This window comes from Dendrobates tinctorius, unplaced genomic scaffold, assembly GCF_039654945.1.
Source record: "Dendrobates tinctorius isolate UK_male_01 unplaced genomic scaffold, ASM3965494v1 ptg000040l, whole genome shotgun sequence".
Lineage (NCBI taxonomy): Eukaryota > Metazoa > Chordata > Amphibia > Anura > Dendrobatidae > Dendrobates > Dendrobates tinctorius.
The window spans coordinates 15,601,003-15,614,371 of NW_027361708.1; the positions used below are offsets into that span (position 1 = coordinate 15,601,003).

Consider the following 13,369-nt stretch of genomic DNA (forward strand, 5'->3'; position numbering starts at 1 on the left):
GAGCTGCAAGGATCTCTCCATTCCTGCCCGCCGCACATGAGAGCAATCTGGCCAGGGACCTCCCGGAGCCTCGGGCTGTATAAAGTGGCCAGATTGCCCTCATTATTACCTGTCCTGCAGGGGCCCCCCTCTACCTCTGGGCCTCTGTGCAGCTGCACAGGCTGCACATGCGGTATGTCCGCCCATGGTTCCAAAGCTTGAGCTTCATTTTAAATTATATTGCATGTTCTATTCCATATTCCACTTGGAACGTGGTACATATATAAGAGAAAAAGGGCTAATATCTGGAGCAATGATCTAGAGCAGTCTTACCCTAATTAGTAGAGATGTATGCAGTGAATGTTATACAACATAGATGCTACTAAGTACACATTGGAGATTATTAAGGGAAATTGCTGGTTGTACTTTCATATAATATTTATATCTTACTAAATACAAGTATTTGAGTACGATATCTAGTGCAATGAAGCATCCACCATGCAGTAGAAGGTTAGGAAAGGTGGACTGCAGAGCTGCTATTATGAAACTCTGGAAAAGTCCTCTTTAATAATAAATAATACCATTCTGCTCAGCTGTTTAGTAGCTATCTTAAAGCCTGAAGTCAGTGAGAACACAATGTTACTGATGGAATCTGACTTGTAGTATGATTGCAGTAATTTTCCTGTGTGATGTGACCCCTTCCACTGCAAATTACGGTATGTCCTTCCATTGGCAGCTATCAAGCACATGATATCTCTTCCTGGCTCAATGATTTCAGATTTTAGACTACACAAAAATCTAATCTTCCTGGTCTCAGACAATAACTCGAAATGCCCAAGGAGAGAATCTTGCCAGTTCCACCCATGAAGAGTAAAGGGTATAAAGGCTCTCCCCATGAAGTAGACAGGACATGGAAGCTCTTATTCTTCTTCTTCTTTTCCAATGCTGAGGCAGAAAACCGAAGACATAACAGAAATTTCATTGATCTAGGACACCTTGAGACCGGTATCATAATCATTTATTGAGGGTAGCCTCATATAAGGAGTAATTCCTAAAGAACACTTCAAGACTACAAGTACAAAGCGATACTTTCCTGAACGTACAGTGACAAATTACCTTTTTTTGAAGGAAAAGTGCCAATTTGTAACCTCTTGTCCCAACATTTCCCTTTTTTGTGACTGGTCAATAGATTAATAACATACAGTATTGCTGCAGAAAGTTTCTGTAACTAGTCCCATCTGAAACCAAACTTGTTTGCGGTTTTATAATTTATCCTCTTTGTCCATGACTGATGCTTCCACCATTCTGACAGGTGCTGAAGTCTTGCATGTTCACTGTCCGTTCCCGTACCTGCTTAGTATTCTCTCAGCTGTACGAAGCGACCTTACTCACATGTGCTGAATATCAGTGAGGCAATCGCCCACAGTTTGGAGATACAGTGCCTTGCGAAAGTATTCACCCCCCCCCCAACCCCCCCCGGGACTTTTCAACCTTTTCCCACATATCATGCTTCAAACATAAAGATACAAATGTAAATATTTGGTGAAGAATCAACAAGTGGGACACAATTGTGAAGTTGAACGAAATGTATTGGTTATTTTAAATTTTTGTGCAAGCAAAAAAAATTAAAAGTGGGGCGTGCAAACTCACTCCAGAAGTTCATTGTGGAACTCTGAATGATCCAATGTTGTCCTAAATGACAATTATAATCCACCTGTGTGTAATCAATGCACCTGCTCAGTGATAGTCTCAGGGTTCTGCTTGAAGCACAGAGAGCATCATGAAGTCCAAGGAACACAACAGGCTGGTCTGTGATACTGTTGTGGAGAAGTTTAAAGCCGGATTGGCAACCCTGTCATGGGCAGCCCATTCTCCAGACCTGAACCCCATTGAAAACCTCTGGAATGTAATCAAGAGGATGATGGATAGTCACTAGTCATCAAACAAAGAACTGCTTAAATTTGTGTGCTAGAAACAGTGTGAAAGAGTAATGGCAAGCATGCCAAGACATATGTAAGCTGTTTTTAAAAATCATGGTTATTCCACAAAATATTAATTTCTGAACTTTTCCTGAGTTAAAACATTAGTATTGTTATGTCTAAACGATTATGACCTTGTTTTCTTTGCATTATTTGAGGTCTGAAAGCACTGGGCTTTTTTTTTTCAATTTTTGGCCATTTCTCCTTTTCAGAAAAAAAATTAAAATTTATTTCTTGGAAACTTGTGAATGATAAGTTTTCTTGTCACCTATTATCTGGAGCCGGTGAGCTCTATTCATCATGAGATGGGTGGGAACGCAATAAATCAGGCAATTTAATGCTTTATTCAGCTCAGAAGTTAAATTTTATTATATCTTTGAATTATTGCTATGGATCACAATCTAATTATTGATATTGTTGTGGCTGAAAATCTAAACTCAATAGCCATATGTTTTTATAGTGTGGGAGGAAACCGGAGAACCCGGAGGAAACCCACGCAAACACGGGGAGAACATACAAACTCCTTACAGATGTTGTCCTTGGGACTGGAGCCCAGGACCCCAGTGCTGCAAGGCTGCAGTGCTAACCACTGAGCCGCCGTGCTGCCCCAAACTAAAATCAGACAAGTTGTTTCTATTACAGCAGATTCATCCATCGCTTCTTCAGCCTTGTACTGTGTGTAGCGTGGAGAGCTGTCCGCCTTGGCTCTTCACCCTGAGTTGCTCTTGTTGGTGTAACATCCTTTCGTGGTGCCAGTTGATGTCATCGGCCTCCACACCAGGGGCAATACCATTTATTCTTGGCTACTTTTCTAAAAGGCCCGAATCTACAAAGATAGAAGGAATATTGGTTAACAGACTGGCATGAATGTTGATTAGTACCATGGATTATATGAAAAAGAACAAATTGTAACCAATATATGAAGAACTGTCTGTAGAGGACAAAATATAATATGTAACATCCATAACCCTACAGCTTCCAGACGTCAGTCTACTCTGATAGCACTAAAATATAAAACCATAATACCAACAGAACCGCACTGGTGTCATTCCACACTGATTGTGTTTCATGAGGCATTGTGTCATGAGATTTACTTACTTGTTATCCATAAAGTACATCGATAGTAGAAGTTATTTCATGATCTATAATAGTTCCTTTTCTTCACCTCTGGAAGCTCAGCATGGATAGAAGTGACGTCTTTTGCATAAGCCTGCCATAACGGTCCATGATTGACTATCTCTGCATTGATTAACCAGCAGGCAGCATGGCACATCTCGTGTGCAAGTGTGGATCGTAATCGCTCTGAAAATAAAATAATTTATACAGGCATGAGATGACCTTAGTATAACCTGTTTGGATATTTTTGCTTTACATATCAGGACATAATAAAAAATATGTGGTCATTAGAAGGTCTTCAAGTAAGGGAAATACAGGCATGATGGGAGCAATTACAGTCACTATTTAGCACACTGAAAGCGGTGGCTGTAAAAATGCCCCGAAACTGACTGAGCGCCACACTGAACTGTGCACTGTCGAGCTGGCTGTCAGTCAGTGCTGGGGAGTGCTTACAGTCACCACTCTCAGTGACCGGTGACTCTAATTGCTTGGGCCACAACTGCATCACTGAAAGCCGGCAGCTCCTGGATAAAGTTTATTTTCTCTCGGGTGCCGCGCTTTCAGTACTATGGCTGGTCACCTTCATAACGCTAGTAACCTGCACATTAACCCTATATCTGCAGGTTAAGGGCATTATTGACCAGACAGGCTTCTTTTAGGTCCATATTATTAACAGCACATGGCTGCTACTGCCCTGTTAATTCCTATGAAAGCAGCAAAGGTGTACTTAATTTTTCACACATTGCTTTTCCATGTTGGCCTAGTTTTTGTCAAATAGGTAATGACACAGTGATATTTATCATGAATTGTAGTTTCTCAAGGTTGTATTTAGCTAATTTTAAGAAATTCTAAGGACCAAATGCTTTTTTTAATTTTGTCCTGATATGTAAATCCCTAGAATTCAAAGAGGATGTACTTAGTTCTTCTCATGATTAAATGTACAAGTATATAAGATGTATTACAACCCAGGTAGCAGCTTGTTCCCATGAATACACGTTATCGTATAAAGCTGCTGGAAGTGATGAGAAACTTACCGACAGAAGTTACGACATTATCTGAAAGTTCTATCCTGCAGCAACGTTGTCTTCTCCTTCTCAAGGTATAGGTGATACCGGCTACTGGGGGAGGCATCTCTACCCACACAATTTCCATTTCCTCAGGAAGCTAAAAAGAGGAAACAAATTCCATTAATCTGTAAACTCTTCGATCCCAATCTAACAAAGTACCCAACGTTGATCTGTACTGTACATTGCTGGTCTCCGTCTATGGGGCAAGTTGTGAGAGCAACAACAGACATAACCTGATTATAAAATGTCCAAATGTCAACTAGATGGTTTCATTAATAAATGTAGAAGTCTGAATGTCTACAAAAGTTTGAGAATCTCTGTGTCTATTGCGCTCGTGTAAGGTTTCCACTCGTTCAATAGATAAGATGACGACTTTCCTGGGATTTTCAGTAGCCAAATTACCAAACTGACAAACGTGTTCGGGTGCTCTCCAGAAAGCTAAAGCTGCTTTTCTTCAAAATAATAGAGGGAGGAGGGAGAGGATGGATCTGTCATGTATAACCCAGATACTGATGATAGGATACCTGATTCCTGAAGATGGTTTCATTATACAGCCGATACAGACGTTTCGCTAGCTCTTCTTTATTCTCCTGGAACTTTGTCACGTAGATGGAACTCGGTGATACAATTTCTTCCAGGAAACAACCAGGGATTTTGCACATTGGCACACTGGGAAAAAATAGGAATCATCTATAAATTCACTGGAAACTTTTCTTACGTAGTTCATGGTTTTATATAGAGATATTTATGTACAAAACAACTCACCTCTCCTGTTTGTCTGGGCTCTCCTCAGTATTAGATGGTTCATTATCCTTATTATCACTAATAATAGTGATGCCGTGATCTGATCTGTGAAATAAATGTAACAAAATATGAGCCCACCGCTAATCACTAATCCCCATAAAGTATCTAGTAATGGAGAAAATGTATGTCTTACCTGGTAGTATTGTCAGAATCCTTATCTGAAGTTGGTACTTTCTGATCTACGGGAGCAAAAAAATATAAATCTCTTTTTATAACAGCGTGTGAATGGGCAGCTCTGGCCGGCTGTAAAAAGTTACCGCCGGTCACAGACGTCAGCTGATGAGAGTACTACTCTCATCACCATATGACTGGTCTCGCTAATAGCAGCGAAAGCAGGCAAGGCTGATGAAAGGATTCACCATCCGGTGCCTGTGCAATAAATAAATGATATTTTTTTAAAATGTCATGGGTTCCCCTGTTTTTTTGGTAACCAGTGAAGGTAAAGCTGACAGCTGCGTGGTGAGTGAGTGGACAGATAAGGGCTTATTCCAGAGCTCAGCAAGGTACATGGCCCCAGCATCTTCTCCATAGAAGTAATCCGGGGAGCAGGGATAGCTAGGTCGCCCCTAGCTTTAGAGACAGGGAAGGAGCCCCGAGCCGCGGGATATCAAACTACAGTCATGTGACAGTCAGTGTGAGTGTGAATTGATTTATCTGTGATGTACTATGGCAACATCAGCATCATTGCAGCATTTTTTTTGTTCGTCACACACTGAAACAAGGAGGGCAGGTGAATACCCCTCTGTTCTAATTTTCCTACTAAACAAAAATCCTTAAACAATTTTGGGGATTAATTCGGGCAAGCTGTAGAATTCTAATTTCAAGTGATTCAGTCATTTCTACAAACCAGTAGACAGCAGATTCCACAAAACCTTTTCCGATAAAACTACTGTGTAATGCAATGTGGCCCCAATATAGCACTGCAGCCCATAGAAGACATAAGCTGGTTTCTAGAGTAGTGGACAGACCACCCATGGTGACATCACCAGTAATGATGGATGACATATTTTATAATAATAGTTACCTGGCTTCAAGACGACAACTTCAGTCAGGTCTGCCTCCTTCTGCTTGCCTCGACATCTCCGGATCCCATACAAGAAACTGTGACATAGAGAAATATCTTTATGTAAACTGGTACAGAAGATAATATTCAGATACCCACCAGAATATGCCCCTGCCCCACCACAGAGGGTACCAGTCCTAATATATTACACCATAATACAGCACCAGGACAGGCAGCTACAGATTATATCACAGCCCTGTAGTATTGCCCATCTGCCGTAGTTACTGTGCCCCTTGTAGGTCAAACACTCACTTATATAGCGCCAGTAATTTCACATGACTTTATAGACATCATCATTGCTGAACCCATTGGGGTTCACAATCTAAATGCCCTATCCTTATGTATTTGGAGTGTGGGATGAAAGTGGCGTACCAGGAGCAAACTCACACAAACACGGAGGAAACTCATACAAACTCTGACAGATGTTGTCCTTGGTGAAATTCGAACCCAGAACCCCAGTGGTACAAGGCTGCAGTGCTAACCACTGAGCCACCGTGCTGATGCACAGAATAGTAACTGTCCATATATATTGCTATCGTGCATTTTGAATACTTAATTTAAAATGTAACTGAAATAATATTTTAATGCAATAGGTGATGATCTACTCAGAATACTTTCATCCCTTTGTCAGATACAATTGTGTCTACTTGTAATAGTCATTAATAGCTTAAAATGTCTGAGCCGACGTCCACAAATGTTGGCAGACTTCATTGTATTGTCTTTACCCTGAGAGGTGGCACCGTGCTGCCTTTGTGACTTATATAACATACTGCCAGAGACATACTGATAGGGAACTTAGATTGTGAGCCCCATCGGGGACAGCGGTGAGAATGTGTGCGAACTGTAAAGCACTGCGGAATATGTTAGCGCTATATAAAAATAAAGATTACTATTATTATTATTATTATTATTATATGACCTGAACTGTTAATGGAGACTGCAGAGCTCCATCATCCTATTTACTCATCAGCCGGCATGTGATGAAGCCATGTCCCATTATATCAAAGTGGATATCTGGGATTAATAAAAAGGCAAGTAGTTGCTAACCAGTAGTCTCACCCTGTCAACAAGGCATCAAGTGACATCAGCAGAGGCCTGTGACCGCTATGTTCCGGTGGAAAATGGTGCTGGGCACAGCAGGCAGGCGGGATATGAACCCAGGACCCCAATGCTGCAAGGACACAATGCTAACCACTGAGCCACCATGCTGCCCATTTATTTGGAAAGAGAATAATGTGATATGTGATATGCAGAGGAGATGGAAACTCACCAGAAGATCAAGGTTCCAACAAAAGAGGCAACCGTTATCATCAGCCCTATAGGCAGGACATAGCGACGCATGACTAGAGATAAAGAAACAAGATGGCGGTTATTAATTCCTATCAGAGACAGAATATTCTAGAAGACATTGTCAGGATAAGGGGCGCCACATTATATATAGCTGCAGGCAGGACTTGGTATAGGATGATGGGAGTTGAGCTAGGAGATTAAGGAAATGACTACTCACTGTTATTATCGTCACTGATTTCCAAGTTCAGTCTGGGAATCGTCCCAGTCCATGGTCTCTGGGAAACCGCTGTCCAGAAGAGAAAGAAGGAAAATGAAGACATGAAACCCATGATAGCAGCAAGTGACCCCAATACTGTAACATGAGGGGGATAGAAGACGCCTTTTAACTGAACCCTAGAAGCTTACACAGTCCCCAGTGATAACGTCCATTACCTGCTGATATCATTGGAACGTTCTCACCTGAACATGAGCAAATCACCAAAAAATAGAGAACAATTCTCTGCATTTCTATATTGTCCAAAATTACCCCTCTAAAGATTCCGCGCCATAACACATAGGACACTGGTCCCAGGGTTGTGATGTCACACAGCATCAGAATTCTGTAGTCTGGGGGCTGCTGATGTCATCAGAGATGGCCTGAATGATGGCGGTGTATGGGAATATAATATGTACAGGGGGATTCTACCTTCATTTACCTTTCTGAAAAGCCATAGAGATATTACATACATTGTATCATCAGCTGAGAGTAAATGTTCACCCATAGATAACATTCAGGAGCTAAATATGTTCAAGGGGCCTCATTGATTAATATCCTCATATTCCTTTATAACGGCCAGAGCTGAGTTTTCTGATACGGAGCTAACAATCTCCTGCATAGCCATAGAGGTAAATGACTCAATTCTGTCTGCCACCACTAGAGAATATGGGAACTGCTACAAACATGGATATACTCAACTCAATAGTAATCAGTATTCAGTGAGCTCCCCCTAGTGGTGGCTTCAGACAGACACATTTTTTTTCTATAAAGGGAATGATTAAATTATAGAATAATTGCTAATTTCTTTGTTCTTTGTACTACAGCACCACTTCTGCCAATGGGCTGTGTCCGGTATTGCACTTCAATGACTTTCAATTGAATGGTGATAAAATGCAATATCATAAATAACTGTTCTATAGCCAAAACCCATTAACATATAAAGAAGAATACAAAATTTAATACTCATTTATCAGTGTCTCTTACCTTCTGGCGGTTCAGTAGGTCTCGCTTCTGCACAATTGAAAAAAATTGTGAACAGCACTACAACAACTCTTCGCACATCCATCCTCTCCAACATCAAACCCTCAAAAGACTCCAGTGTCCTCCAGCGCATAGAACACTGAACGCAGCATTGTGATGTCACAGAGCATCAGAACTGCCAGCTGTGATGATGTCAGCAGCATTGTGATGTCACTGTGATGTCACAGAGCATCAGAACTGCCATCTGTGATGATGTCATCAGTGATGTACAATGTAATAGAAAACTTGGCACTCAACTTACAGTAGTATGTCATTTCAAAGGATTTTTATTTTTGCAATCTGTATACGTTTTAGTCTAACCTAGACCTTCATCAGTCTGCAGTAAAGTATAAACAAAGAATCAACATACAAGTCCTTATGTAGGACAAAAATCAACATGCAGGTCTTCATACATACAGAGGAAAATATATAGCAAAGCTTAATATACAATATCAATAACCCGTGACATAATTATATATACATTAGTGGTTGAATATCAGGGAGTGAGGAAGAGGAACGGGAGGAGGAATAAGGAGACCCACCCTACTGCTAGTCACAGAAAGAAGAGATTATATATGAGTTATATATAAGTTTTGGAATAAAAGATATGTATATATGTATATATTTAGTGATTGTAATACACCGAATGGTATATACAGTTAGGTTCATATATTTTTGGACGGAGACAACATTTTTCTAATTTTGGTTCTAGACATTACCACAATGAATTTTAAACAAAACAATTCAGATGCAGTTGAAGTTCAGACTTTCAGCTTTCATTTGAGGGTATCCACATTAAAATTGGATGAAGGGTTTAGGAGTTTCAGCTCCTTCACATGTGCCATCCTGTGTTTAAAGGGGCCAAAAGTAATTGGACAGATTAAATAATTGTAAATAAGGCCTCTTTCACACTTCCGCTTTTGACCATCAGTCAAAATCCGCCAAGTTTTGAAAAAAATGGATCCGCCATTTTTCTGGCGGATCCGTTTTTTTCCCCATTGAGTTGCATTACCTACCGGCGGATCTTGATGGATGGCCATCCGTTGGATCCGCTTGTTTGCGGATCCGCCACTTTTTTTTGCGTCCGCCGGCATGCCTGGACGGACCCTGCAACGTTTTTTTTGTTGTATGATCCGCATTTTACAGTGCGCATGCCCGTAGAAAGGAAGTCAGCCGGAAATTTAACCCTGAAATCCTTTCTGGCGGACGAAAAAAAATCTCTCTCTTTCTCCTCCTCCTGGACAGCGGTTCCTTTAAAATTCTTCATTCGGCGGATCCGTCAAAAAACGGATCCTGTGGCTTCCGTTCACATCAGTTAGGAACGGATCCGCTTTTCCGCGTTTTTGGCGGATTTTAACTGACACAAAAAACTGAAGTGTGAAAGAGGCCTAAAATGTTCATTTCTAGTACTTGGTTGAAAACCCTTTGTTGGCAATGACTGCCTGAAGTCTTCAACTCATGGACATCACCAGATGCTGTGTTTCCTCCTTTTTGATGCTCTGCCAGGCCTTCACTGCTGAATGATTGTATGAGGCGCTGAATCCAGAAAACTTACCAATGGTGATCAGGGGTTAAGGTGAATCATAAAGACGCGGTGTCCACCGCTCATCTTGTCCACAATAGCTGGAGGAATGTGAAGTTTATATGCCCTGGTGGCGGGGACAGCGTAGCGTGTCCCAGAAGTCAGGGGGAGCGCTGTCCTGCATTCCACAGGCAGGAAGGAGCAATGCTGTGCATTCCATTAATAGGAAGCAGTCAAAGTCTGCGTTCCAAAAGCAGGAAGAAGTCTTGCTTAGCAATCCACAAGGCAGGAAGAGCATTTAACAAATTAAAGAAGAGTGTGATGAAGTGCCATTGTAAACAACATATGTATATAGAATAATGGTGAAATTTGTAATATACAGTATATATATAAATATATCTTCATATATTTATATCTTCATATTTTAATATGTCAAAATTTAATGTGTTATTCTTTTATTTCGTCATTTGACTGCTTATAAGGTATGGGGGCTATAATATTATGTTCTAATATGTATGGCACTCATTTGGCCCCGTATACTAATACTTTATGTTTTCCTTGCAGGGTCATCTATATTGACCCCATCTGGTTTTCCCCATCCTCCTTGGATCCATCCATCATTTCCCTACTTGACTGCATATCATATCTAGTAGTTTGTTCTTTTCCTCTTTTTATTTTTCCTTACCCAATATATACACTGACACTATATACAGAGCTCCTGTGTATAATGTCACTGATGATGACTGTATTACCTGTACACTGACATTATATACAAAGTTCCTGTGTATAATGTCATTTAGTATGTATTTTTTTATTAATGATCAGTATTGTAGTATTCGGTCACTATGTGCTGGTAATATGCCATCTGGTCATGTTGTGGCGATATATGTTCCTTGCATGTTGTATTATTCGGTAACTATGTGGTGGTACGATGTGTCATGGTGTGGTGGTGTTTGTCCCATATATGTAGTATTATTAGGTCACTCTATGGTGGTAATATATGCCCTAGCCATGGTGTGGTGGTATTTGTTTCTTTTGTTTCTTTTATGTGGTATTATGTGGTCACTATGTGGTGGTAATATGTGGTCCTACCATGGTGTGACAGTATTTGTCCCTTATATGTGGTATTATTGGCCATTTTAAAAATATTATGTGACACACTCCCTTAAAGAAAAATAAAGATATAGCTAAAAAGAGTATTAGATATTTTAACAAATATTTAATAGGTTAGAGCACAGTGGGGCCCAGCCAAAATAGTCTACCTTGTCATGGTGGTGGCTTAAAAAAATCTTTGGGCCAAAACAAAAGCAGATGGCTATGTATGTGATCTGGTGTGGCGCAGAAGTGGAATATTTCCAAGAGTGGACGGTGATACCGTGGAAGGTTTGAGGAGTGGAGGCAAAGCTGGGCTTGGGTGGCATCTCAAGAAGGCCCCAAACTTTTGCCAGAATGGGACCCTGAAATTCCTGGTGGCAGCCCTGGTTGTAATATTGCATCTATCGACTTTTATGAGCAGTTCTTGGAAAACAAACAAAACACTCCTGTGAATCCACCCTAGGTCACATACAGGCAGGGCCGCATTTGCCACTAGGCACTCGAGGGCACGTGCCTAGGGCGGAATGATGCAGGGGGCAGCACCTGGGCAAAGTTTTTTTATAATAGAAGTCAGGGTCGGACCCTCCCCTCCGCTCCCCACTCCTTTGGCGTGGCGTCCATATTCATGACCGTAATGAACGGTATCGTGTGACCGCTCACCACACACACAGGAAGAATGCTGGCGCCTGGAGTGGTAAACATGATACATTCAGGGATCGCGCGAGGTGAGCCCAGCCATGCATACAGGGAGGGGGAGATGAGTATGACCCGGGCGGCAAGATGAGTATGAGCGGGGGCGAAGATGAGTATGATTGGGGGGAGATGAGAATGAGCCCAGAGGGGAGGGGGGAGATGAGAATGAGCCCAGAGGGGAGGGGGGAGATGAGAATGAGCCCAGAGGGGAGGGGGGAGATGAAAATGAGCCCAGAGGGGAGGGAGGGGGAGATGAGAATGAACCCAGAGGAGAGGGAGGGGGGAGATGAGAATGAGCCCAGAGGAGAGGGAGGGGGGAGATGAGAGTGAGCCCAGAGGGGAGGAGGGAGATGAGAATGAGCCCAGAGGGGAGGAGGGAGATGAGAATGAGCCCAGATTGGAGGTAGGAGATGAGAATGAGCCCAGAGGGGAGGGAGGGGGAGATGAGAATGAGCCCAGAGGGGAGGGGGGAGATGAGAATGAGCCCAGAGGGGAGGAAGGGAGATGAGAATGAGCCCAGAGGGGAGGAAGGGAGATGAGAATGAGCCCAGAGGGGAGGGAGGGGGGAGATGAGAATTAGCCCAGAGAGGAGGGAGGGAGGGGGAGATGAGAATTAGCCCAGAGGGGAGGGAGATAAGAATGAGCCCAGAGGGGAGGGAGGGAGATGAGAATGAGCTCTGTCAAAGAAATGGTTAATCTTAGTTCTCAAAAGTCTAGAAAAATATCAGAAAAACAAGTCTGTAACTCATGACACCATTTTAATTGTTATCATCTGTCTACGTGGTTGAATATTTTTGGCCAGTGGTCAGCTCCAAATTCCCCTCTTCTGTATTTGAATGATGTCTAAATATGTGAAAAATATGACTAGGGTGTGCAAGTTGCAGCGTGGATCAGAACCTCTGAATGAGATGGTCTGTTTTAATACTAAGAATCATGAATGTGATGAAGTTAGAATGAGAGAATGTATGTCAGGCAATCTGCAGTGTCTCCACACACAGGCTGCTCCCCCTTCACAAGATCAGTCTGTGTTTCCAAAGCTCCCTCCGCCCCTGTAGTAGTGGGGGATGAGACTAGCCACCCTCTTTGAAAGCATCCCAAAGAAAAGTGAAGCTGCATGCTGACAGGAGATTTCCTTAACATCTGTATAATACTATACTTGCCTGGCTCGTGTAGCCTCATCTCCACCCCATGCAAGGAGTTAAAGAAAAGGAAAAAAGGGTTACTCCAGTTTAGTAACTCCTGTTGTTATTAACATAAGAGTAACCGTATGTTAAGAGTTGATTTAGTGAATAATATGTTTAAAAAAAAAAAATGTGCGTAACAGGTTCCGGGTACGAGGTAGAAGTGACGAATACGCCGACCATGACTCTTGTAGGTGAAGGACGAAGAAACGGAGAACATTGAACCAGACAGTGGTCCGCCAGTCAGGTCCCCCACACCACGGACACCCCAAAAGGACGAGCGGGCGTGGATGACCTGGTAGGC

The 13,369-nt window shown here is 42.1% G+C and overlaps 1 protein-coding gene across 1 annotated transcript; it reads right to left on the bottom strand.

Annotated features, from left to right (window-relative positions):
* Nucleotides 1-2,314: 2,314 nt before the first annotated feature.
* On the bottom strand, nt 2,315-12,931 carry LOC141088673 (germ cell nuclear acidic protein-like). Its single transcript, XM_073574831.1, has 9 exons — nt 7,516-12,931; nt 7,279-7,351; nt 5,970-6,046; nt 5,079-5,124; nt 4,907-4,990; nt 4,666-4,810; nt 4,109-4,238; nt 3,057-3,260; nt 2,315-2,784 (listed from the first exon to the last, which is right to left on the bottom strand). Exons 1-8 carry the CDS (start codon nt 7,625-7,627, stop codon nt 3,094-3,096), a joined length of 834 nt encoding a protein of 277 aa, XP_073430932.1. The 5' UTR covers nt 7,628-12,931; the 3' UTR covers nt 2,315-2,784; nt 3,057-3,093.
* Between the last annotated feature and the right edge of the window lie 438 nt (nt 12,932-13,369).